This window comes from Apteryx mantelli, chromosome 2 (assembly GCF_036417845.1).
Source record: "Apteryx mantelli isolate bAptMan1 chromosome 2, bAptMan1.hap1, whole genome shotgun sequence".
NCBI lineage: Eukaryota > Metazoa > Chordata > Aves > Apterygiformes > Apterygidae > Apteryx > Apteryx mantelli.
The window spans coordinates 120,611,456-120,637,002 of NC_089979.1; the positions used below are offsets into that span (position 1 = coordinate 120,611,456).

General features: G+C 38.1%; 1 protein-coding gene across 4 annotated transcripts; it reads left to right on the plus strand.

The window, feature by feature from the left end:
• Nucleotides 1-25,520, plus strand: TOPBP1 (DNA topoisomerase II binding protein 1). Of its 4 annotated transcripts, XM_067291384.1 has the most exons (28): nucleotides 106-215; nucleotides 416-503; nucleotides 1,274-1,408; nucleotides 1,990-2,133; nucleotides 2,919-3,100; nucleotides 3,252-3,445; nucleotides 5,189-5,368; nucleotides 6,344-6,513; nucleotides 7,010-7,173; nucleotides 7,695-7,942; nucleotides 8,236-8,555; nucleotides 9,340-9,512; nucleotides 10,820-11,031; nucleotides 12,338-12,630; nucleotides 14,072-14,245; nucleotides 15,215-15,333; nucleotides 16,470-16,593; nucleotides 17,112-17,261; nucleotides 17,767-17,875; nucleotides 18,434-18,626; nucleotides 18,752-18,978; nucleotides 20,018-20,184; nucleotides 21,136-21,250; nucleotides 21,778-21,941; nucleotides 22,844-22,984; nucleotides 24,189-24,278; nucleotides 24,715-24,876; nucleotides 25,289-25,520. In XM_067291384.1, exons 2-28 carry the CDS (start codon nucleotides 423-425, stop codon nucleotides 25,430-25,432), a joined length of 4,575 nt encoding a protein of 1,524 aa, XP_067147485.1. In that variant the 5' UTR covers nucleotides 106-215; nucleotides 416-422; the 3' UTR covers nucleotides 25,433-25,520. The 4 variants fall into 4 exon arrangements, with proteins under 4 accessions (XP_067147481.1, XP_067147483.1, XP_067147484.1 ...); XM_067291380.1 differs by lacking the exons at nucleotides 106-215; nucleotides 22,844-22,984; nucleotides 24,189-24,278; nucleotides 24,715-24,876; nucleotides 25,289-25,520 and adding an exon at nucleotides 1-49 and having other exon boundaries at nucleotides 21,778-21,989; XM_067291382.1 differs by lacking the exons at nucleotides 21,778-21,941; nucleotides 24,189-24,278; nucleotides 24,715-24,876; nucleotides 25,289-25,520 and having other exon boundaries at nucleotides 92-215; nucleotides 22,844-22,954.
• The last annotated feature ends 27 nt before the right edge of the window (nucleotides 25,521-25,547 follow it).

Genomic DNA, 25,547 nt, shown 5'->3' on the forward strand with positions numbered 1-25,547 from the left:
GCGCCCTGCGGGGCTCGGCGCTTCCCGCCGGCCGCCGAGGCGGGTCGGGGTGGGTGAGGGGCAGCGCCGAGCACCCGGCGCCGGAGAGCGCTCGGGGTGGCGTCAGTGCCTTGCCCTGCGTGAGGCGGGGGGGCTCTGGGGGGAAGGAGCCGCCTGGCGGCCTCGGCCTCCCCCTGCCCCGGGCCGCCTCGGCGGGTGGCCCCCTCCCTGCGGAGGTTGGTGCTGCTGCCGAGGCTGGGCGGTGTGGGGCAGGGCCGGGGGCGCCGGTGTGGGGCAGGACCGCGGTGTGGGGCAGGGCTGAGGCGGTTTGCGCAGCCCCTGTAGAGGGGCGGTGCGGCTGCTCGCTCCACGCTTTGGGCGTCCCCCTTGGGGTAAGGTGGCAGAGTCATGAGACCTGTGTGTTTTTGCTTTTCAGTTAAAGGATGAAAGGTAGCAAGGAGCCATTTTTTGTGAAGTTCGTCAAGTCTTCTGGAAACTCGGAGTATTTTTTTAAAGCTCTTGAGGTAGGTGGGTTTGATGACCTTTCTCAGTGAGCTTGCTGCATTTTATTTTCTATATAAATGTCTTCTGTGGTTGTCTCTAGATGTAGTGCATTGGTATACTTCTGTAAATAACACATTTCAGTAATAGAGATGCTCAGTGCTATTATCAAAGTTTGTTTTGCATGATTATTCCTAGAAGAAGAAATAATTCTTTCTCATTTCACTTATTTATTACTTGTAATGTGACTCTGTGGGCCTAATGTCTTGCTAAAGGTACTGAAGAACCTAAAATTTGGAGATCAGCTCTATAAAGAGCACCTTTCTGGTATAGCAAATAGTACCAAGGGAGGATTTCTCTTTGAGGGGAGGAGGGAGTAAGGGGAGGGAGGAGTGAATAAACAGCTTTAGTCTCTTCTGAAAACCTATTAACATTTAGTGAAGTAACATGTAGCTTGGCAGGTCCAGATAGTGGTCACTCATCCAGACTACTAAAGATTTAGTAAGGACAGTGTTGATTTTTTTCCTCCTGGAGGTTAGTGGGAGCTAAAGGCACTGTCTGGCAGGATCAGGTCCTGAAGGTTTGCATGCTGAACATATAATTCTGAATATTGTGAAGAGCTGGCAAAAAAACCCATGAGATATCTTTAGCCTTCTCTGCTACCAATACACTCTTGCATCATAGTTTTGTTGTAAGCTGTTTCAAGTAGACGTGCTTTTGTAGTTTCCACAGGATTGACTGTTTGTGATTTGTGAATTAAATAAATGTAACTGTGTGCACTGTTTTCCTGCAGTCAATAAAAGAATTTCAGTCAGAAGAACATCTCCAGATCCTCGAAGAAGAAGCAGCACTCAGTATAAAAGAAAATGATAAATCCCTTTACATTTGCGATCCTTTTAGAGGTGTTGTTTTCAGTCATCTCGAAAAGGTTTGCTACTTGTCAGTTTACTTTCAACTACATCTGTCTTTTGTAGGAATACTCGTGTCTGTAATTATACTCTGCATATTTTCTCTTTCTGCGCTGAATATAGTAGCATGCAGTGTTCATAATAAAATCTTTTAAAATTCCAGTGCATTGTGTATTTAGGGAAGAGGAGGATTGACAAAATGTAAAAACCATCGTGAAGCAAACAAATAAATGCAGTGATCAGTTCTGATTCTGCTGCAGTCAGTGAGCTGGCTGTCACATGTTTTTGCTCCCCTCAGTAACATAATTTTGTTTGACCTCCAAGAAATAATGCCAGCAGACAAAGCTTGGCTTGCTGGGATTCCATGGTGTGTTAGCTGTAGCATCCACTGCCTTAACTGGGGCTGGAAAACGTAAGAGTATTGTACTGAGAGTCTGCAGCAGAAGGTAAAAAAACAAAAAACTGTTCAGCTATCTGGAGCTGCTGAAGGAGGGCAGGTGATGATCCCGCCTTCTCCAGTATTCTGGGACAAGGAAAGCTTTGTTTACACTGGTGTATCTTTCTGCTAATGTTGTTTTTTTTTTCTGTTATTTTATTGCAGCTTGGTTGTAGAATTGTTGGACCGCAGGTAGTCCTGTATTGTATGCAATCCCAGCGATGTGTCCCAAGAGCTGAGTATCCTGTGTATAATATGACCATGGCCAATGTAACGATATCCTGTACCAGCCTTGAAAAAGATGTTAGGGTAATGGTCCATAATGGTTGTTCAGCTGATTTTTCTGTGACATTTGCTTCAGATGGCTTATTACTAAGCCACTGGTCTTTCTAAATAACATACAAGTCTGCCTGTATATTTTTATATATATAGTCTTACTGTAAATTTATATATAGAATTATACATATGTTTGTGTGTGTATATATGTACACATATATTTATGTTACATAAACATGCATATACAATTGTAAGACATCAGTCTCACTATTGCAGGATTAATTGTATGTTTTAGGGATTTTATTATCTGGCTTCATCTTTAGGTGGATCGATTAGCTTGCTAGTTTGTCTGCAGCTGTCATGCTACAGACAAAGTATTCTGTTTCTGGTTACTCAAACTACACGGTAAAGATTTAATATGTAGTCAGCTGTGGTTTATCTTAAGTAGCTTAATTTAAGTCTTTTATCGTAAAAGTTTCCTTTTTATTTATTCCAATGTTGCTTTCTAATTTATACTACCTAAAATGTCAACCATCAGTAAATTTTCACTGACATAATATGACTGTAGCATCTTTATTAAGGGGTAAGGGTAAAGGGTATTAAGGGTGTTATATTTTATGTTCAGCTTATCAAAAATAAAATAGAGTTAATATCAGATAATGGCTTCCCTGATTTTTGGATTTCGAAACGGATTTTTAGGAGAAACCATAGAGAATTGAAATTGATGGGTTTTTGTTTGTTTGTTTTTTAAGGTGAACCTGCATATGATGTAGATTCTTTTTGTCTGAAGATTTTCTGTAATTTCTTTTCCCACCCAGGAGGAAGTTCATAAATATGTGCAGATGATGGGTGGACGTGTGTACAGAGACCTCAATGTGTCAGTAACTCACCTTATAGCTGGAGAAGTTGGTAGTAAGAAATACTTAGTAGCTGCTTCTCTAAAAAAACCTATTTTGCTACCTTCTTGGATTAAGACGCTGTGGGATAAGTCTCAACAAAGGTAAAAAAAAAACAACCCCCCCCCCCCAAAAAAAAAACTTATTTTTTATTGTGGGCTGCTAATTCTTATGGAGATACGGACTTTTTTCCCAGGTGATTTTACTTTGAAAAAAAATTTTTATTTTTCTTTTTTCTCCCTTTTTCTCCTTTAGCATAATTAGATATACTGATATTAACATGGAAGACTATACCTGTCCTGTGTTCTTTGGCTGTACAATTTGTGTAACTGGCTTAAGTAGTTCAGACAGGAAAGAAGTCCAGCGCCTCACTGCTGAACATGGTGGACAATATACGGGGCAACTCAAGATGAATGAATGTACTCACCTCATAGTTCAAGAGCCAAAAGGTAGAACTTAGAGAGTAAATATTATTTTCCCCTCTTGAGTTGAAGTAGTGTAATTATGACTAAAAGTAAGAATTTGAACTTCTCTGTTTCAGTGTTGCTTTTACTGCTTCTGTTTAGGGAAATACTGTCAATGGGAAGAGTAACATGGAATATTTACTGTGCCCTAAAGGCATCTGAAAGGAGAACAAAAGAGGAAAAAAACCAGAGATCCAGATGGTATTAAAGGGAAGAAAAAGGGAGAAGCCTAGAGGGATAAAAGAATAAATAAAAAATAAGTTTTTGGGAGAGCAGGGTAGGACTTAATTTGTATACTGATTGAAATTGGTTTGTAAACTCATGGTTTTAAACTTATCTATTATTTGAACCTTCTGAACTCCCATTTGCTAAAATGGAATGAAATCTCCCTTTCTTTCCTGTTGGAAAGGATAAAGGGTTGTAGTTTTGTTTTGAGAAGAATGGGAATTTTTTTTTTTCCCCCTCCCCAGTTTCCCTCCCTTTCCCTATGGGTAATAGCCCGTGTTCTCCCCCCCCCCCCCCCCCCCCGGTTTAAAGCCCTTAGATGTCATGCAGTCACAGTTTTTTATGGCAGAAGGACTTGACACAGTTTGTTTATGGAGCCTTCTAATGCATCAAAAAAATGTGAGACACTTCAGTTGAAGAATCTTCTGGGTATTTGGATATCATAATGATAACATTATGAAATACCTGTATTTCATAGCCTGGCAAAATGAAAACTTTGGGACAGGACAGTTGCATTTGATATTTGCGTGTTAAGATATGCTGATGCTGGCTGCCCTTTTTGATTTATTTTTATTTGTTTGATATAGCAGCATTAGTGAAACCTTCTTGTAGGTGGGTTTAATCTTAAGTGTATTGCAAGATGAGATACCCTTAGTGATATTGTTATTGGAAAAATAATCTTGGTTAAAGGGCTGCAAAAATTGTACCTTGGATTTTTTTTTTTTTCCTTCATGCTTTGCTACTTCACTGTCCTGTGATACTGTACCCGTGAGTGAGCCAGTGAGCCATCATTAGACTTTTTTTTTTGCTCTGTGAATAAAGGAGAGTATGTGTGTGTGCACAAACAAAATAAAAACAGCTTTAGAATCATAAGACTGTAGACTCTGCACAGCAGAGTTTTTTTAACCTTTAATATTGCATTGAAACATAAATATGTTATTGAAACAGTTTGTAGCATCCTCTGTAAATGAGAAGTAGTGCTACTGCTGTTATTACTAGTCAAATACAGAGAACAAGTAAAATGCACATCTTGCAGATTTTTCTGCCAGCTTCTTTCTTGCCTTTCAAATGGAAACGAGATCTAGGATAGCTCTTTTGAAGAGTAAGAGTAGGCAACAAGTAGTTGAATGCAGCATCTTTGAATGTTTAGTTCTGTATGTGGCCATTGGGTTTGCCTTTGCTGGCAGTAAATAACCAGCTGCTTTTGAGACAAATTAGCATAGTTTGATTTTTGGCAGATGTAGTAAAAATCTACAGATAACACCCAACAGCTCATCAAATGAATACAAGATAATGCAACTTGCACGTTGTCATAACTTTATGAATGCAGTATGAGCTGCCACTTGGAACTAGAATTAAAACTTAATTTGGTAATTGCCATCTCCAAAATCAGTTTTCATTTGAATTTTTAATTTTTTAAATGTTTATCCATCTTTCAGTGATCAGTTTGAAGCATTCATGTTCTAATAACTTGTGTTTTTTCTTTTTGTCTACATTTGAAAGGTCAGAAGTATGAATGTGCCAAAAAATGGAATGTGCATTGTGTGTCTGTGCAGTGGTTTTCTGACAGTATTGAGAAAGGCTTCTGTCAGGATGAGACAATATATAAAATAGAGGCCGGATCAAAACTAAGTAGTACACCCAGTACGTCAACACCTACAAGTCATGCCAGCAAGCCTGATAGTAAGTAAGACCTTTTGAAATAGATGAAAGGTGGGAAGCATTTGTGCTGAAAAGGAAGAATTATTTTAAATTTGTGGGGTGCTGCCTGCTTTTACAGTACTAGTATTTTGACAACTTGGGTTCTTATTCTGCTTACGCTTAAATTTTATGCACATTGAATCTTCCAACGTATGAAGACTTAACCATGTGAATAACTTTAAAAAGTCCACTTGAATTAGGCATGTTACTGTCTGCTTAGGAATCAGTGGTGGGTAGCTGTGACTAATAAGTCCTAAAAAATAGGACTATTCATACCTTTGCAATTTAAAACAAGTGGCTTGTTTTATTAAATTAAATCTTACTCCTGCCTCAAAGGGAAAGTTTGATGCTGATTTTTATTTATTTGCTTTTATTTATTGCATGCTACAAATAACAGGAAATTTCAAAACCATTTTCTAAACAAACATGGTAGCATGAAAGACACAGCCAGCTTTAAATGTATGTCTTTACAAACACCTGTTACTGACTACTACTTCAGGAAGTAGCCAGCATGGCAGTGCTGTGTTAGCGCTCCCAACAGAGTGCTGGGAATTCAAGCCAGAAACTACATAAAACTCTTAAATCTGTAAGCTTCAAGTTGAGTTCTTTTTACTAGAGATGCCTCTCTGTTCATATGAGATGAATATTTCTAATAATATATGGGCACAAAACTCAGTAAGAGGAATAGAAGCTTTTGAAATTGGCCGGTCTCAGCGGTTATTATCTCATAGATGATATCCATTTGGGAATAAATGGAAATTGTGTAAGCATGGTTGCTAATAAATAAAACCGTTGGTTTAACCAAGGATATACTTATCTGATATTTTGTTTTTCAGCTTTTGCCTTTCCTTTTAGCATGACAATATCCTATGTGACAGTTTGTATTTTGTTTGGTTAGCTAGTGGCAAGAGACAAGCAAAAATTAATGCATCTCTTTTATTTTAATTTTATTTAAAGATCATACTCTTTCGGACGTCAGCCACATTTCCAATATCAATTTGAGTGGTGTTAATGAAACTGCATGTAGTTCTGCTATGAGCAGCAGGCTGGATCCTTCTCCTGATGAGCTGGGAAGCTTGGATATAAGTTCTTGTCAAGCCCCTGAAGATTTACTAGATGGGTGTCGAGTATGTTTAACAATGTATACTTTGAAATGTTCAGTCTTACCCTATGGAAGGAACTAGTTTTGAGGCGCTGGCAGTTCCTGCTAGAGTAAATTATGTTGTTTCTTTTATCAGTAGTAAATGCATGATTTATTTCAAGTCATGTGCTGTAGCTTGAGATATATAAATATATCTGTATATATATGTATGTCTATATATATTTTTTAAATACTATAGTAAATGTGTTCAAGAACGGTTTAATTTTTGTCATGTCATACAACTTTCATGCATAACCTTTGGCTGGAGATTGGTAGATATCCAAGTTTTGTTAATGTGTAAAGATAAGCATTTAGAATTGGAATAATTACTTTGTTTTTTGCTGTATCTCAGAAGCTACATCGCTTTTGTGGGTATGTTCTGCAGCAGGCATAACAAATTATACCAAAATATCCTACTTAAAAAAAAAAAAAAGTTAAAAGCCTTTTTTTTGTTGTTGTTGTTGCCTTGTTTCTCTTTGTAGATCTATCTGTGTGGCTTCGGTGGCAGGAAGTTAGATAAGATGAGAAGGCTTATTAACTGTGGTGGTGGAGTTCGATTTAATCAACTTAATGAAGATGTCACCCATGTCATTTTAGGGGAACAAAATGACGAGCTGAAACACTTCTTGGACAAGACAACTCACAGGTTCTGATAACTCTATTGTTTTAGAGCCATTTCTGCATTATTTCTCTTCCCCACACCCCCGTTTTCTTTCCACAAGAAAACGTGTTGTTTTGAAAATTCTAAACAGTTCTTGGCTTAAATGACAAGACTGCTAAGGCTGCATTCACAAAAACATCCTCACGTATTCAGTCTTGCATGCTCTTGAGCACTGTAGTTTTTTGGTAGCCACGAATCATCTCAGTCAGTAGGAAATAAGTATTCTTATATGTTAATTCCTTTTGTCTCCAGTGGTGTTTAATATATTGTGGAGGAAGGATTTGGTGACCCAGCAATAGCAGCTACAAATTACATTATAGGAAATTCTGTGTTCTTAGTCTGAAAGAATTAAGAAATCTTCAGTTCTGTAGAGTGCACAAGGCTTGCTTAGTATTGGAGTTGCAAACTTCAGATGCATAAATATACTAGTAGCTTGTAAAGTGGGAAAGAAGAAACACAGCTCTGAAACCTGCTGTAACTTATTTGTATAATGCTTTATTTTGTAGGCCTCATGTAGTGACAGCAAAATGGTTGCTGGACTCATTCAGGAAAGGCTTTCTACTTCCAGTGGAGCAATATATTCCTCTAAACTACCAGCTGATAGAAAATCCAATTTTGGAGCAACCTGGAGTAAAGTTGATTCTTCCCCAAAATAACAGTCTCTTGAAAAAAGAAGCTGTGAACATTATAAAATACCAGAAAGCTGACGAAGATGACTTCCTCTCTCAATATGTAAATAATGATTCTACGTTAGGTAGGTTCTAGGCTAAGCATGCCATAGGAAGTTTAACTGCTCGTTAGGATTTATTTGTATAGCAGTTGAAACTTGAGTTTTTCAGTGTTTACTCCTTAAAGCTAGCCACATTAAATGGGTTAATTTCTGTATTGTATTTTAGAAACCAAATTTGAAGAGGCCCACATAGAACAGGTTTTAACTAAAGCCTGGTTGAAAACAACAGAATACTAGAATTCTGTTATTTCTCTGTGAAACTATTTTGAGTTGTCTGCCATTTTTGTCAAACTATTATTATTATTTTTTTATTTCAGTTGAAGCTGAAAAACTAACATCTGATAACTTCAATGATGTTACTCACTTGACTGTCCAAGAAGAGAATCAATCTTCCATGTGTAATGGTTCCTTGGGAGAGGCTTCTGCAGTGATTGAAGGACACTTATTTGTCAGAAAGAGATTTCTCCTTTTGGGTTTTGGTGAAGAAGATGAGTCCTGCATTGCAGATCTTATAAAGGAGAATGCTGGGAAAATTGTGCTGCCACAAAGCAGAACCATTGCAGACTATGCTGTGGTACCCTTGTTGGGGTGCACTGTGAAGCCAACCGTTGGAGATGTTGTTACTAATACATGGCTGGTAAGGGAGTTAAGCCTTCAGTTCAGCAAGTAAACAGGTATCTGCATTAGAATTATGTCTTGTCAGACTGAAGAGTTACTCACGACTTATATGTAAATGAGATATTGAGAGATTAAGCCTGGTTTCATCTGAAATGTACTAAATGAAAGTGTGCTCTAATGCCTCTCCTTCTTTAAGGTATTGTCTTTCACTTATTTTGTACAGGCTTGTTAAATAGGACCTCAGTGACACAAAGGCTTGTATAAGGCTCTGGCAGCATTTTCTCTAAATAATGAGCTGTTGAAGGAGCAGCTGACTAATAATGATTTTGTTTGGTATCTGTGTGCTTACTTTCTCATGCTTCATGCTTTCCACAGATTTTTCTATCTTGTGACAGAAAAGCAAGTCAGCTTTCTAGCTCAAGTTCAAAAAAAATTAAGTATATTTAGCCAGAGGATGCATATGACAGAGACTATAAACTGTTCAGTGACTTACTGTTTTTCAGTACTAAAAAAACTGGCTGTGAACTAAATTTTGCAAACCCTCAGATACTTTAAGGGAGTCTCCAGAGTCATAAGAGTAGTAACTGAAAAGTATGAATAATGCTTTAGTACATCAAACCTTAAAATGATCTAGAAAAGAACTTGTCTGATTGTATGTGAAATAATTTGTATCAAGTTTAATGGTAGAAGCAGGATTGCTTGTTATTAAGTCCATAAATGCTGTGATGCAGTTGCTGAAATATTGCTGTTTTTTATTGTTATTTGGCTTGATTTTTATTTTTATTTATTTTATCATCTTTAAGATAACATGTGTGGAACAACAGCTCCTTTTAGATCCCCAATCCAGTCCACTGTTCACGCCAGTCCCAGTAATGGAAGGAGTCACTCCTCTGGAAGATTGTGTTCTTTCTTTTAGCCAGTTCACTGGTGCAGAGAGAGACTCCCTGGTTTATTTGGCAGGATTGCTAGGAGCGAGGTATGTCTCCTATCCCTGTTTAATCTTGTTCTCAGACAGCCAGTGTGACTAAATCTTTTATTTGTTTTATTTCTTCTTTTACAGAACTAACAAAATGTAGAGTTAAAGCTCTTTTGGACTCTATTTCCTCACAAAACCTAGTGGTGAAGCAATGAAATGTTATTATAGGGTTCTTTATTTCCCTCTTCTTTAGAGAAGCTTATGTTTTCCATTCACACAGCCTAATTTCTACCAAAATCCCCCAAGTCTTGTATTTCCTGCTGGCTGACTTTCAGTAACTTTTTGCTCTGCTCTAGTTATCAGGCCTTCTGAGTTGCTCTTCAAAGCCATGCAGCTCCTTCTGTGCATTAATCTCAGGCATTTAGATAGAATTTAGGCTGTCTGGACAAGAACTGTGTGTCTCAAACTGTGCTTTTGACGGAGAAACGGAGCCAACGTTGATTAAGGAATTAGGGTTATTTTTGTGATGTCTTTTCCTAAACCTATATGTAATTGAGATAGGAAGCCCAGGTGGTTTGAGGTGATATATTTGTGAAAGGGGTATTGAGTAATACTGCTGCTTGAAAAAGGAGGAGACTAGATGGAGTGGTCTAGGAGTTCCATTCATTGTTCCTCTAGTTCAGTAATGTCCAGTCCAGCCTCATAAGTAGTGATAGTGCACCATTTCTTAGAGGCTGGGATGGTGGATTATTTGCTCCCAACTCAGCAGGATCTTTGAGAATTAATCCAGACTTAATCCTGGAATGGAAAATCTGTGCAACTTAGTCACAGAGTATCATTTGATTTGTAGTCTGTTTGAACTAAACTCTTTGCCAGTGTGTTCAGTCCTGCTATCATCTGGAGGATTAGCTAGCTCCCTCATGATAGGAGAAAATTGTAATTAATATGAAGAAAACTTGTTCATTTGGAAATGATGCTTATTGGCTCAAGAACAGAATTTAGCCTGTCCTATCATTCCTGTAGAATGTTATTCCCATTTCTAATTCATATGCTGAGCCTATGCGGGGACATCCAGAGTATGAGAAGTGATATGTTTTTAATATTGATTGAAGCAAAACATTACTGTTTAACATGATTTTTTTGTTGTTGTTTGTTGTTGGGGTGTTTGAGGTGGGGGGTTTTTTGTTGTTGGGTTTTTTTTTGTTTGCTTGTAGGTATAGGTTAGGTTGTAAAATGCTAAGTGGCGTAGCCTTAGATAATTCTACTGATTCTTCTTCCATTGCTTGAAGGTATTTTATAGTATTATAAACTTCCCCTAGGTTAATCTTGTTTATGACTAAGTGAACGTTTTATTGATCTGATTTTAGAGTGCAAGAATTCTTTGTGCGAAGAGCCAATGCAAAAAAAGGAATGTTTGCCAGTACCCATCTGGTGGTGAAAGAGCCAGATGGTTCCAAGTATGAAGCTGCAAAGAAGTGGAATTTGCCTGCAGTCACTGTAGCTTGGCTTTTGCAGTCTGCAAGGACAGGAAAGAAGGCAGATGAAAGCAAGTTTTTAGTTGAAAACACAGATGCTGAAGGTTGGTTATTAGCAAGCTAGGAAAAATAATCATGTATGATTGTGCCATTAATCTGTTCAAGAAAGCTAGTGCAATGTAATTTTTAATCCCTAAAATCTTCAAAATATTAAAACTAAATATGTTTTTCTAAGTTTTGGAGGTTCTTCCTCTTTTCCCTGAGCTGAGCTGTGATTAGAGAAATGATAATGCATGTTTGCTGAAAGTCTCTTGGAGCCAGCAGAGACTCGTGGTTATCAGTTAGTTGAGAATCAAGCTCAGTGACTCAGCTTTTGTCCTTTGACCCATATGCTACTTTGTAGATTGTGTGGAAATTGATGATAGATCCAGTTTAGAACTTCGTACTTGTTCATCTGCAATTACATGCTGCCCCTCCATTCTGTCATTTGTGCCTGCTTCATCTTCTGATGCTTCAGCCCCTTGCCAGTTATTTCACACTTTTCATTTAGCAACTTTCTATTCATATTAAGAAGTGGACTATACTGATGAATATTGAATGTTAGCAGATTAGTTTTACCAATGTAGTTGTGAATTAATTACATGGGTCGTTAAGTCAGAGAACAAAAATTTACGTAGACACTAGCATGTCTCACCTATATACTGCCTTTCCAGGAAAAAAGTGTGGGGGGGAAATGATTGAGCAGTAAAACGTAAAATAATTCTAACTAATTTTTTTGAATGAGCCATAAAGATGAGTCTTGTTTATTAGTGTTTGCAATGCCTAAGCTTTAAGAGCTGATTCATGGCTAAATCTTGTCCTGTTAATCCGAAGTTGGAACTGTATGTGGTGGCCTAAGGGCGTGTGGTTCAGAATCATGAATATAAAGGAAAATTATATTGCATGAAAAGTAAAGAACCAGGGAGTGGGTGTTAACTTTAAGTTGAGAGTGAAGGGTTTACAGCTATTGTAATATTAATATACAATAAAATGATGTAACTAAGCTTGTAATCAGTTGCTGTTTTGATAGTTGCTGTATAGACATACATGTATATAGGTACATACAGAACTACAAACAGTAGGAGTTGAACAGAGGTTGCTCTTTCATTTTTAGGTGCTCGAGGTCAAGCTCAGTAGCAATGCGATTCAGACTAGTATATGCTACCAAAGGCATTTTTGATTCTGACTCTTGGAATACAATCTTATCTTCATTTCAGAGCATTTATTGGGAGCATTATTATTATTATTTTTTTTTTTTAAGGAAAAAAACTCAGATGAGTGAAGTTGTCCTTTAAATAAAAATACATGCAAGATCTGTGCTCAAAATTAAAATTAGATTGCTTGCTTATGTTTTCTTTCTTCCTTTTAAAGATAAGGAGAGCTTTGTTGCTTGGCCTGGCAAGACGCCGGCAACTGTTACATCTGATTCTCCAGAACAACCTACCTATCTCCTTGAAGCTGGAAAAAAGCCAGCTGTGACCCCTCTTGATATCAACAGGTTCCAGAGCAAAGCTTTCCAAACTGTAATCTCTCATCATATTGGGAAGAAGACAACCCCTTTTGCGGAAGGGGTACTGCCACAGAAAGAGCCATCTTTACACCTTGATACACCATCAAAATTTCTTTCCAAAGACAAGTTATTCAAGCCTTCTTTTGATGTAAAGGTGAGCTGCTTTGCAACTTTTTAAATTACTGGAGCCAGTAGTGTTAAAGATGTGCATAAGCTTAAAACAGCACAGAAACCCATGCTTAGCCTTTTTATGCTGTTAACGTATAGCCTTTCCTTTCTGAATAAAGTGAGGAAAACTGGCTCCATTTATTTATACATACCTTTAGTTATTGACACATGGACTAAATTTATTGACTGGGGGGTGCTATAATGTTTTTTTCTTTTTGTGCCTATTGCAACATATGTTCATGTGTTCTACACCTCACGTGCAACACAGTCTATTTCTTTAGATGTAAAGTCTGAGAAATGTAACTAGAAGGGTTATAATTCCTCCAGATATTAGAGAACAAATGCTTACTTGTTTTGTGATGAAATACTTCTTTCACAATACATTTTAACTTAATAGCTTTATAGCTATTACAAAACTTATTTTTCTCACTAGACATTCCCTTATTCTTTTGCAAATGATTATTATTAGACTTCACTTACTGTATTGGTCAGTGACTGAGAGAACTGTGGATGTTCTCCCTTTCATACTTATAAACCCAAAGGTGTAGTGAGAAGGTGGAAAAAATCCATTTTGTCTTAAAGATGGGTTGCAGATTGAAAAACAGATTGTGTTTTTTAGTTTTTCTAGCCTTTCATGGGCTTCAGAAACTATTAGCCTTAACAACAAGAAGAAGCAAAAAAAAAAAAAAAATCCCTGACACTAGAAATATCTATGCTGGAATATCTCTTGAATGACTCAGGTATACATGGAAAGTCTTCAGTTTGTTTTTCATTTCTGAGGCCTTAGCTGAAAGGTAAAAGTACTGAATTCCTTCAAGGAGTTTTTTTCCTCAGCCAGACAGAACATTTATTACTAAGCCTGAAAAATCCTAAGAGTTCTTAGTTCTGCTTCATGAAAATGGATCTCTCCCTTTGGAAATCTGTCAGTTTACCACTTGTAGATAATTTTCAAAACCAAGATATTTTAGACCAAAATTTCTGATTTTAAAAAAGAGTAGAAGAAAGCTCTCAGCATTTTAAGGGTGCAGATAGAATTACATATTCATGTGCAACTTCTCGGGGGGGGGAGGTTGGTATTAAAAAGTTAAAGTATTGGTGTGGGTCTAGGAATTCCTGTTTTTTTTCTCCTGACTTTTCTACCTAAGGCAGTTTGCTCAATCTGTATTCTCTTCTCACATAACAGAGAGATATTAATAATCTTCTCCCATCTTCTTCCTGTTTTGCTTATTCAGACTGTAAGATCTAGATTGTCCTGTACTGTTTTTATGCAATGGGATTCCAGTTGCACTTGCTGGCTGCTACTGTAGTACACAGTTGTGGTTTATGAGTATGAAATCCTACCACAGACTATATACGTGAAACTTGCTCTTGAGTGAGAATGTTGTAGTGCATTCGTGTAAGTCAATTAGTTGCTTGTTTCTTGGTAGGATGCTCTGGCAGCTTTGGAAACCCCAGGAGGTCTCTGTCAAAAATCCAGGAAGTTGAGTACACCTCTCTCTGAAGTCATTGGCAGAAACTTGAAATTGGCACTGGCAAACAGCACACGGCATACCGTAGCTCTTACTACCAGTCCTCAGTTGAAGGCTGCACAACCCAAAGTGGTAGGAAGTCTTGTTTCTGGAGTTTTTGGAGCATAGGCTTCATTAAGAAAATGCTGTAATTTTGTGATTGTAAGTTATAATTGAATTTGTGAATCGTGATAATCTTCGTATTGCTTTGTGATGTGTTTGGACAGAAACCTATATGATTGCATGTTCTTCAGTGGCAATGAAAGGAAGGTAAGCTAGAAGGCTTTCCTCCTGGAAGGCAAGGAGGAATTTTAAAAGCTAATTCTGCTATTCTGAATGTTAAGCAGTTGCTAGGCCTTGTGATATATAAATACATATCTATATAGATTTTTTTAGTATCAGGATGGGAGACGAACAGGGCTAAATGTTTTGTCTCAGACTAAAGTTTAGAGTACGTTTTCGATGCATCTTTCTTTTTTTCCTAGCCTCTGTAAGGTGCTGTTCTTCCGTTTGCTAGCAGGCACAAGATATCAGTTGCTTACCCCCGTTATGTTCATCTTTCTAGTAGTTGTCTTGCCCCCTCAGTCCTTATCTGCATGCTTTCTTGTATGACTGTCTAGCCTGTCTTAATGAGAGAAAACAGAAAAAAGAAGCAGGAGAAACGGGAACATTTATGTACTGCCTGCCATGTTAATACATTGTATTCTATAAAGGAGGAGTAAGAAAGCAAATAGCATTCAGCAAGGGAAGGCTGTCACTTCTTACTTTGTAGCTCCTTATTCTCATCCTTCTCACCCCAGTGCAGACTTGATCAATCACACTTCCGTGTTCAGGAAGTGCTCAGTCTGCTAAGGAAAGAGTGGAATGTGTCTGGGGAGACTGGCGGAGATGAATCTCTGGTCTTTTGATTCCTAGTGCATGGAATGATAATAGTGCTCTCTTTTGACCAGGGAGACTGCAGTAGCAAAAATAGGGAAGACTTGTTTATCATAGTTTTGTTGTTATATAAAATTATTGGTATAGAATCTTGCAGACCTGACTCTTCCCTGTTTCTCTCTGCAGCTTGAACAACAGGAAGATTCCAGGCCTTTGGCTGATGTTGTTATATGTGTTAGTAAAAAACTTAGTAAGAAGCAAAGTGAACTGAATGCAGTAGCAGCTTCTCTTGGGGCAGACTACAGGTATCAACTACAGCAAACAGCTTCTGAACTTCTGCACTGATTTGACTTCTAATGAATCTGAGTCTTGGCATTCTAATATCCTTATCTATGTGACCTTTTGCTATAGTTAAACATTAGGTTTCACCATGTTAATCAGCTTCTATTGCAAAGTAAGACTGTCTGTTTCTAATGCGAAATAAGACCACCTTTTTTCCTGTCTCTGTATTCCTGATAAGTCTGTCTTAGAAAGTCTGTTTGTCCTGAAGTTTTCCATATTTGCAGAAAAATGTTCTTCAAAAAAATAAGAAAAGGAAGAAAAGCTATGAAATTTTTTTGACTTCTAAGTAATTAAAATTTACTTCTAGTTTAGGTTTTTTGTCTCTCCCTTTTTTTTTTTTTTTTTTTTTTTTATTGTTTGGTATGCCTCTTGCTGAAAACTAATTGTTTTACAAGTTGTAAGCATGACTGAATCTTTCCTAAGCAAAGAAACAAAAACTCAACAAAAAAAAACAACAAAACCCCCCAGGTTCTCAGTAAGAGAAACTACCAACTAACCTTTGTGACTTAAGATAGAATTCTGCTCCCACTGAATCTGATTTAAATAGTCTGTCACTGATTCCATGGTAAGGGCAACATCCTCATTGATGATAACACTTACATATGGTAGCAGCCTAGGAATGTTAAAGCTATTCCTTTTGTAACAAATACATTTCTTTAAGTGTTAGAAGCCTGCATTTTATTTTTTTTGGAGCTCCAAGGATCAGTATTCCAGTTGCAGCTCAATATGTCAATAAAAGAAAAAGCTTTCTTGTTTTAGGTCACACAACTTTCTGTTAAAGCTGATTTAGAACTCCATTTATTTAAAAAAAAAAAAAAAAAAAAAAAACTAAAAAGGCTCAGGAATACTTTACTTCAGGAATGCTTTCAAAAAATCTTGAAATTTTTCTATCCTGAAACAGAATGCAGAGTCTTTCTGGATTAAAAAAATCAAGCTAATCCTTTATTTGGCTATAACAAAGTAGGCAAAGCAAAATTTTAACATGAATAAGGGATAGAACAATTTCTGTGAGGGATTTCTTATTTTTGGTAGGAAGTGATATCTTCAAATTGTAACTGATTTTTTTTTTTAATCCCCCCTCCCCCCCCCCCCCGACTAGATGGTGCTTTGATGAAACAGTAACGCACTTCATATACAAGGGAGGACAAAATGACAACAACAAGGAGTACAGATCTGTTAAAGAAAGGGGTATACACATTGTTTCAGAACACTGGCTTTTAGAGGTATGGAGCAGAAGTTTCCTTTTGAAAAGTCTACTTAGCTGCCATTTCCTTTTGAATGGAAATGAAAACAAAACCAGTTATATGGCAGTTGATTTCTGTTTGAGCTTTTACTGAATGCATAGAGAAATTGGTGTTTTGCATCCTGCTTTGAGTTTTTAAATTGAGCAGTCCATTTTCACTGATTTACCTCATAAAAGATTGGAGCTAAAAATTGACAAAAAGGGGAAAAAAACCCTACTAATTTTATAGGTTTTGACTGAGCTTTCTCTGAATGGTAGCTTGCCGAATATTGTCCCATTGGCGTATGTAAACATTTAGACTTTCTCCTTGAGGAAAAAATATTCTCTCTTCTGTTTAGCGTTTTGCTACGTTTCTCAGAATGCACGCTCTAATTTTATCTTGTGTAAAGTCCTTTTTGCACTGGTGTCTTTATTACACTTTTCCCATGTTTAGATGTGGAATTTCTCTTACTTTTTACCCAGTTTCTCATCTTTCTTATGTTGATTACGTTGTTACAGAGTGCCCAGGAGTATAAACGGCTTCCCGAATCTCACTTTCCTCACACTTACAATCCCAAAATGAGCCTGGACATCAGTGCAGTGCATGATACCAGGTTCTCCTCCTCTAGTGTACTTCCATCAACTGGAAAACCAGCCAAGGAGAATGAGGTATAGTGTTATATGAGTTCGTGTTCTGTGGAGTGATTGGAATTCAGTTCACTTATTTGTTATGTTAACATAATAATAGATAATGTTGATGCATATTCAGTGATGCTGTGAATCAGGTTTAGCTAGTAGTTAACAGTAGCTATCACAGACACACCTGCAGTTTTTCTGCATTTGTAATATTCCTCTTCTAGGGGGAAGGAGGGAAACCCAGGCCATTTGAGATAAGAGCTTTCCAAATTTGAAACGATGTAGTCCTGTCTTTGCCTTCTCTTGTAGGTGAACAAGAGATCCAAGGCGTGAACTGTCTTTTAGCAGATACTTAGACTGCAGAATAGATGTTGTCACTGATGCTGTTCACTGTCTTACTGTCCGTGTGATAAAAGAAAGGTTAGATTATTCTAGGGCAACCTTATTAATCTTCGGAATTTGCACAAGTTTTGAACAAGGTAAAACCCACAACTTCTGGCATTAGTTTGAGAATTTTACTTTTTTTATTTATTTGTAGATTATTCCAGTGGATGAAGATGATGCTGAAGATGATGTAACTACCAACCAAATAAAGGAAACAGTCCCTACAAGGGGAGAACAAATTGTAGCAAGTGAAGCCAAAGGAGGTAAATGCAAATCATTTTTTATTTTCAAAATAGTTGTGGAATGTCAAACTAGATAAGCCTTTTACAGTTTCAGGTGCTATTCTGTATGTTAAGATCTGGAAGCTTTAGTTATCATACTTATATCCCAGTTAAGTATAGCCTGCTAGGCTTTATTGGTGCTAAAGACTCTGAAAGCCTGTAAGAAGATGGTGTTCATCCATTGCAAATTACTTTGTTGTTGTTTCCTTGTTTTTAAAACACCAAAATTCATCTTTAACATGGCAATAACATTATTTTAGAGTATAAGTTATTGTGTTATGTAAATAAATGTGTTACAGGAGAACTGTGGTTACAAGCCAGATCTAGCTGTACCCAAGCAAATTTGAAAGTGATCCAATTGGGAATTCCTGCTTGTGTTCAGGAATAGGCGACTCAGGACATACACAGATTTTCTAGACTTTTGTTTTCTCCTTAATGTGTTTGCCCTGATAGGGGAAAAGTTGACTCAGTTTCCTATTACTCTTCCCTATTTACAATACAACAGTCTTGATTTTGTGGGCTTTGTCTCTTCTCTTGAAGTGTTAACCCAAACCCTAGAAATGAGAGAGAATTTCCAAAGGCAGCTGCAGGAAATCATGTCTGCCACATCAGTAGTGAAACCACAAGGACAAAGAGGATCCCTCTCAAGGAACAGTTTTGATGGTTCTCCAGCCACCCCTGATGGCACACGATCTGTGCGAAATGGCCGCAGTAGGGTCTTGGAAGCTCTAAGGTATTGATTTGCATTTCAGAGTATCTTATTTTTTCCTGCCTGCCCTTACTTACACTGCCTTCAAGTACTGCAGTCTTCTGTACAGTAAAGGAATATTTAAAGCATCCATTCTTTTTGTTCCACAGGCAATCCCGGCAAGCACTTGCAGATCTGAACACAGAGCCATCACAGAGTGAGCAGATCATCTGGGATGATCCTACTGCAAGGGAGGAGAGAGCAAGACTTGTCAGCAACTTTCAGTGGCCTCATAGTCCTTCCCAGTACACTGAGCAAGTTCAAAGTAATGTCAATAAAAACGTGGATGAGTCTGCCTTCAAAGGATCCTTAGCCGATGCAGAGATTGCTGGTATAGGTAAAATCAGAAATACAATAGACTTGTTCTTTACTACAGCATCAGTCTGATCTCTGGGGCTTTTAAAATACAATGGTATTTGTAATGGATCAGAATTCTACTTTAAAAAAAATTAGTGAGCATTACTGACATTTCTTGAATGATAAAAATATAACTTTGCATCTTTGTGAGCTCCATTATGTGTTGCTGTTTCTTTGGGAGAAGCTTTCCTATCTGATTGCTGTTTGTGGTCAAACACCTAGGCAGCGCTTGTCTAAAAATAGCCTGCATCAGTTTTAGGAAGTATTTTTCAAACTTGTATTTGGAACCCCAGCTGGGTTACAGATAACAATTCAGATCGGTACAGTGGAATTCAAATAGGGATACCAGTAACAGAATCTTTTTAACTGTGGTGGAAATAATCATAGGTGAAAATTGGGGATACAGAAAGAAGATGCCCATGAGCCCCCAAAGCATGTGTCTCAGAGCTGCTGATGGGCATGCTTAGGTCAGGATTCAGTCAAGATCCTGTATTTATCTTCCCTGTTCTTTTTGAAATCTTTATTCTATAGCCAGGACTAAGGAAGCAAGTATGTCGTTTGCATCTGGTTTTGCTTTGTTCCTACTTCTGCCTGCTGAGAGATAGTGGAATCCTTTGGCCTCTGCCCCATGCTCCCCTTTATAGAGTTTCTGCTTGCAGCAACAGTCTTCCTGAAAACTCACCTTGTTGTAGAGAAGATTGGGGAAAATCAGTGAAGTGTATTCAATTGATTTTTGGTTTATCTGAATCAGTACAGTTTAGCCTAAGAAATTAGGCCATTTGAGGTTTTTCTTCTTCCCAAGACAAGACATGCAGGAGCATGAGTCTGCAATATTTCAACTGGTGCTTTGTGGTAATAGAGAAGTGCATCTTGAAGAAAGACAGTGTTGTTGAAATGTAAATGTGGATGTTGTAGCAGCAATTGTTTTTTGTCTATTTACAATAGCTACCTTTTTCAGCTTCACCCATAACTATATTCAGCCAAAGGCGAGTCATGCAACAATACTTTATTCTTCACAGATGTTCCTGAGGCTGGGGATGGAGATTTGATTGAAGATCCAAAGAATCCTGTACGTGGAGATCCTGAAACGCCCATTAAAGAAGATAACTTGATTCCCACTCCGCGGGCCCCCAGCATTGCTTTCCCACTGGCTAACCCTCCTGTGGCACCACAACCCAAAGAGAAGGTGTGTCATATACAGAAATGTTTGTGATCATGTGTTTTCTGAGAGGTGTAGCTATTCTTTAAGAAGTTTTGAACCTGAAAGTAGCGTATAATAGGTGAATGTCTGCATTTAAAATACTTAATTGGATTACTTCTGTGCAGTTCTGACACCTTCCCCTTCTCTGCCCAAGATTTTGAACAGATGATGTTTTTGAGACTGAAACTTCATTACTTCATTATGCTTTTCATCCAAAAGTATTTTGGACCAAAATAGTTCCTGTTAGGATGCTAAGGTATGCTGTGGAGTGAAGAGTTACTATCTGTACTATCCGGAACTCCTTCAACCATGTTATGATGATGGAAAAAAAGATTAGGTCCTGGTTTCCTCAGAAGTACTTGGAATTCGTGCTTAAGTACAAACTGAATTTCTTTCTGCCAAAAGCCTGGTTTAAAATTATACCATCTTACAGTGAACTTGGAAGGGGCTAGGAAAATGAGTTTTTAGTCTTTTGCTCACTGTGTATCAGTTGGTGCTCAAACTTTCAGCAGCTGTGTGTCTTCAGAGGCATAAAGTATCATACTAATAGATAAGCTGTGGTGGAAATGTATAAAAGGCCCCCAAAGTTACAGGAAGACTGAATGAATAGGGCAGTGTGATAGATGGATGATGATTTTTTTTTTTTTCACGTATTTAACTAGGCATTCAGTGCATATGAATGAAGGATTAGTTTTTATGACAGGCTGGTTCAGCTGTGCCCTGAAGAAAGGAGGAACCAAGAGATTTTTAAGTAAGAGCCTAATGTTGATTTGATAAGATCCAAGCCTTTGTCAAGTGATTGACAGGTTTGGTTCTGCTTTTCCTAGCTAAAAGAAAACTCAATGTAAAAATAACCCAGAACGTTTGGCAGAGAAGTAGTCAGCTGTCAAATTAATCTTTCTGTCATAATTTCAAAATCTGTTATTGTATTTCCAGACTGTTGCAGAAGATGAGAAGGCTGAGGAAGAACCAGAAAAACAGCGTAAATTTCAGCTGTCTTCTCTTAATCCTCAAGAACGATTTGATTACTGCCATCTGATTGAGGAATTAGGTACCAGATATTTGTGAAATGCACAGCATAGTATGGGTCTGTAAGCTGGTCAGCTGTGGCTCTTAGGAAAAGAAAGGGCTTCTGTTAACAACTCACCAGATTTGAAGTCCCAAATTTATGGCTTTCTGTGCTTGTGAGCTATTCTTTGAATATATTATTATTATTGTTACATGAGTTATCAGCTTTGCCATAAAACAGCAATGGTTTTGTCTTCTGGCATTTTCTTTTAGTTATCTCCACGGCAGCCTCATTCTTTACTGCTGGAGTATCTAAGAGTTACTGTGCTCTGGTGTCTCTTCCTGCCTCTGTTACAGTGGCACCTCTTTTTAACAGAGCCACTCTTTCCTGACTGCCCCTCCTTCCTTGCCATCTTCTGCCCACGTCACCTCAATGATAATATTTTCTATATAAATTTGAGTTAAGTGTATTTCTGTCTAAATTCAAATAATTCCTGCTTTGAGGGATCCTTTCTGTGGTACTGCCTGACCCTTAATTAATTTGAATCAAATTCATTCCTCTATTCCAAGGTGGAATAGTGCTTGAGAAACAGTGCTTTGATCCAAGTTGTACACACATTGTTGTGGGACATCCTCTACGAAATGAAAAATTCTTGGCCTCGATGGCAGCTGGGAAGTGGGTGCTTCATCGTTCCTACCTGGAGGCATGTAGAGGAGCTGGCTGCTTTGTTCAGGCATGTGACCTTATTATTGAGCAATGATATGTTAAACCTTTCATTTTTTATTTTGTACTGCTAGGAAATGAATAACTTCTCAAAAGTGATTAGCAGTTTGGGGTGCCCAACCTTGGGATTTTCAGAGGAGCCGAAGTTTGAGAAATTTTTGGCCAACTTTTCTCTGAAAACCAGTCCTTGAGCAAACTTCTCGTGCAGGATAAGTGAAATATCCATACTTAGTAGTTTCTTCTGAAAATTGAAGCTTAAGTAACTTTGGTAAATTCTCACTGGGGTCAGCTGAAGTTATGTGGATTTTGTTACACCAGGAACTAAATATTGATCTTTTCAGTTAATGAACATACTTGTTTTAAATGACACAACTGTATAACCATGTACATAAACATTTTGAACATTATCTCTTCCAATCCCTTACCTCACTGAATAACTGTTTCACAGGTCTCCTGGGTCTAGCAGTTCTTTCACATTTACTAGGCTAACTTCAAAATAATGCCAATAGGCTGGTTCATATATTTATGTATTAAAAACAACTTTCATTGTTTTGGAAGAAACTGTAGAAATGCAGATTAGGTGGTGTTCAAAGTAGTGAGTTGCTTTGCACTGCTGTTGAATTTTATTGTAGGTAACTGTAAGAGGAATTTGGTTGTGTACAATGTGATTGACATCACAGAAAACCTGAGTTGATTTGAAACTGGGAGGAGGGAAAGCCAGAGTCTCTGTATTCGTGGAGGAGATGCATATGTTCAGTTAAGAGTCAGATCTCTAATTTTAATTAGAGCTGCTTTAGCCAGGCAGAATCAATATACAAAGCTAGAGTGAGCTGAGACTTGTTCTGTTTTTTAATTTTCTGCTGGTGAATTTGGCAGGGTTCCTTTTGTAATTCAAGCTTATGATTGCTCTAGGAAGAAGATTATGAGTGGGGAAGTAATTCCATACTTAATGTTTTGTCTGGAATCAATGTAAACCAGAAGAAACTAGCACTCGCAGCCATGAGGTGGAGGAAAAAAATTCATAAAGGAAGGCAAGAAACTGGTATTGTTGAGGTATTTAGACACTTATGCAATGTAAGTGGTATGGTGGGGGTGGGCAGCACGGGGATTGTCACCAACAAACCCAGAAACTTAACTGGCAGGGAAAGTTGATCTGCCCTTTTCTTAAGAACAAAGTGGCTTAGCTGGGTATGTTCTAGGTCAATAACTTTGTTTTTTAAAAGGCTTTTAGTGCTGGTATGTTAGTAATAAAAGTCTTAATCTTCTCCTGAACCACCGTTCATGATTGCAAAACTGGAACATGACTGCTAGTGTATGTGAATGTACTCCAGTCATTAAGCTTATGGTTTTTATGCTTCAGAGCTCTGTTTCCCGAACTCGATTTATTGGGGAGACCACAACTGGTACTGGCAGCAGCAGTTCCAAATTTAGTGCTGTGACAGTACAGCACTCAGGACTGCATTGTATAGCTCTAGCAATGAGCATACTAGTGTGCTTTAAACATCTCAGCTGGCCAAGAGTGGCCTTTCCAAAAGCACCTTGTGTGATTTCTAGATTGCAAATTCCATAGTCTTTCAGTGAGATTTTTGAAAGTGGGACTTGGGCTACAAAAGTCCTTTTTAACTCCTCTGTCAAACCAGACATTGCAAAAGGGGTCGAGTATTCGATAGAAAGTAGAAACACTGCCAATGGGTCAATCACGTCAGGGTAATACTTGATTTGCAGGTATTTTACAATAATGTTTTTTAAATGAATGCTTGTAACGCAAATCCTTTGTACCCCTTGCCTACTTGGAAACAGCAATAAGTGCTTGTATGAGGCAACCAGTTGGCCCTAGGTGCTGTATTGCTGCTACCATGCTGTTACTGTAACTGAGTAGATAATACAGTGCGGGGAGTTTAAAAAAAAAAAAAAGTTGTTTTCAAATAGCTGTTTTTCTTAAAGATGTGTTTCTGTAAGTGAGTGCCTGTTATATGAGAAAACCTCATTGCCAAGCGTTTTTTAATGGATTGGTTTGTCCATCTTGCTACACAGTTGAAAGGCAGAAGCATTGGTTTGGTGGCAAGCTGCCTGACTGTATGGTGGTTGCCCAACAGTTGTATGTTCTGCATCTTGTCTGCCTTTTATGTTTAAAAAGACAAAACTAGGTGAGAGCAAATCTTGATCTGCCAGATATTACTGGGAGGGGCAGATTGTAGATATGTTAAACCTTTTATAGTACTGACATCCTTTTGGCTCAATTGAATCTTTTATCTAGGGGGCCTTCAGCGGCTGGAAAGTGATCCTGAACGTTGATCAAACCAAGGAAGCAGGATTCAGGCGCCTTCTTCAGTCAGGAGGAGCAAAAGTATGTCGTTTTTTTGAAAAAGCTAATTAAATATGTTGTTTTTGTAGGTATTGGTACCATCTCTAAACTGTGTGCTGGGCATTGTCCATGCTAGTTAAAGGTCTTAACCAAAATTGCTTACACAGAATAGCTGAGACATGGTCAATGGGTGGGAGAAAAAAAGCTATGATGTCTTCATTTTGCTCATGGTCACACAGAAGTCAGTAGTGGTGGAGGGATTTTAGGATGGAATGTCTGGGCCCTGCTCCGACGATAAGGATCAGCCTTCTTGAAACGTACACGATGGTAGAGAACTCAGCTGCAAATGGCATTTTTATTTCCTATTGGTTTGCTAGTTAATTTGATGAGTGACTTTCTAGGCCATGAAATGCATTTGTCTTCCCTGAGGAAGAAACAAAAATAAATTCATTTTTGTCTGTCATGTTTTAATCTGTAGGTGTTTTCTGGTCATTCCATGTCTCTCTTTAAAGAAGCTACTCATCTCTTTGCTGACTTCAGTAAGCTGAAACCAGATGACACCCGGGTTAACATAGCAGAGGCAGCAGCCCAAGGAGTGAACTGCTTGAAACCGGAGTACATCGCTGACTACCTCATCCAGGTGTGCATGCCCAGGGTGCTCTCTGGGGAGTGCTCTGCACCTCCAGCAGAGGCAAGACAGCTCGTGCCCATCACCTGCAATGACCCAGGCCATTAGAGGCCTTTGAAACCGACCACTGCTGTACTGGGAGTGTCCTGCCAGTAATTATGGCCACAAAGGCCTCTGCTGAGTAGTTTGGTCCTTGGTTTCAAATGCTAATTGCTATAAAATGACAGCCTTGTTTCCAGCATTGGGAATGGGACCTGTTGCAGGGTAGGGAGCTTGTAAAATGTACTCAAACTGTTGTTGTGGAATGTGCGTTTTCTCATTTTCTATCCAAGAAAAGAACTGAAACTGTCCTTTCCTCTTGAAAGCATCTCCTTGAGCTAAACAAAGATTTGACGTAATTTTTTCTTTTTTTCCCCTATTGAAGGAGCCACCTCCTCCAATGGAGTCTTACTGCTTGCCAGAAGCTGAGTCTTACCTTCAGAATAACAAAGAACTTGGAACTGGATTATCCCAGAAAAGAAAAGCAATGGGAGAAATGAGCAGAGTCAAACGATCCAGAATACACTGAGAAAATTCCCTGTTTTTAATTAGTTTATTCATATTTATATTTTTTCATTCTCACTACAAAAATTAAAACCTTTGAGTTTCACTTTTAATTTGTCTTGAGATTACAATAAGTTTCT

Coding starts and splice junctions, on each gene's coding strand:
- TOPBP1 (XM_067291384.1), top strand. CDS start 423: ATGAAAGGTAGCAAGGAGCCATTTTTTGTGAAGTTCGTCAAGTCTTCT. Junction 3,101..3,251: donor TGGGATAAGTCTCAACAAAG/GTAAAAAAAAAA, acceptor TTTCTCCTTTAG/CATAATTAGATATACTGATA. Junction 21,251..21,777: donor CCATCTGATTGAGGAATTAG/GTACCAGATATT, acceptor CTCTATTCCAAG/GTGGAATAGTGCTTGAGAAA.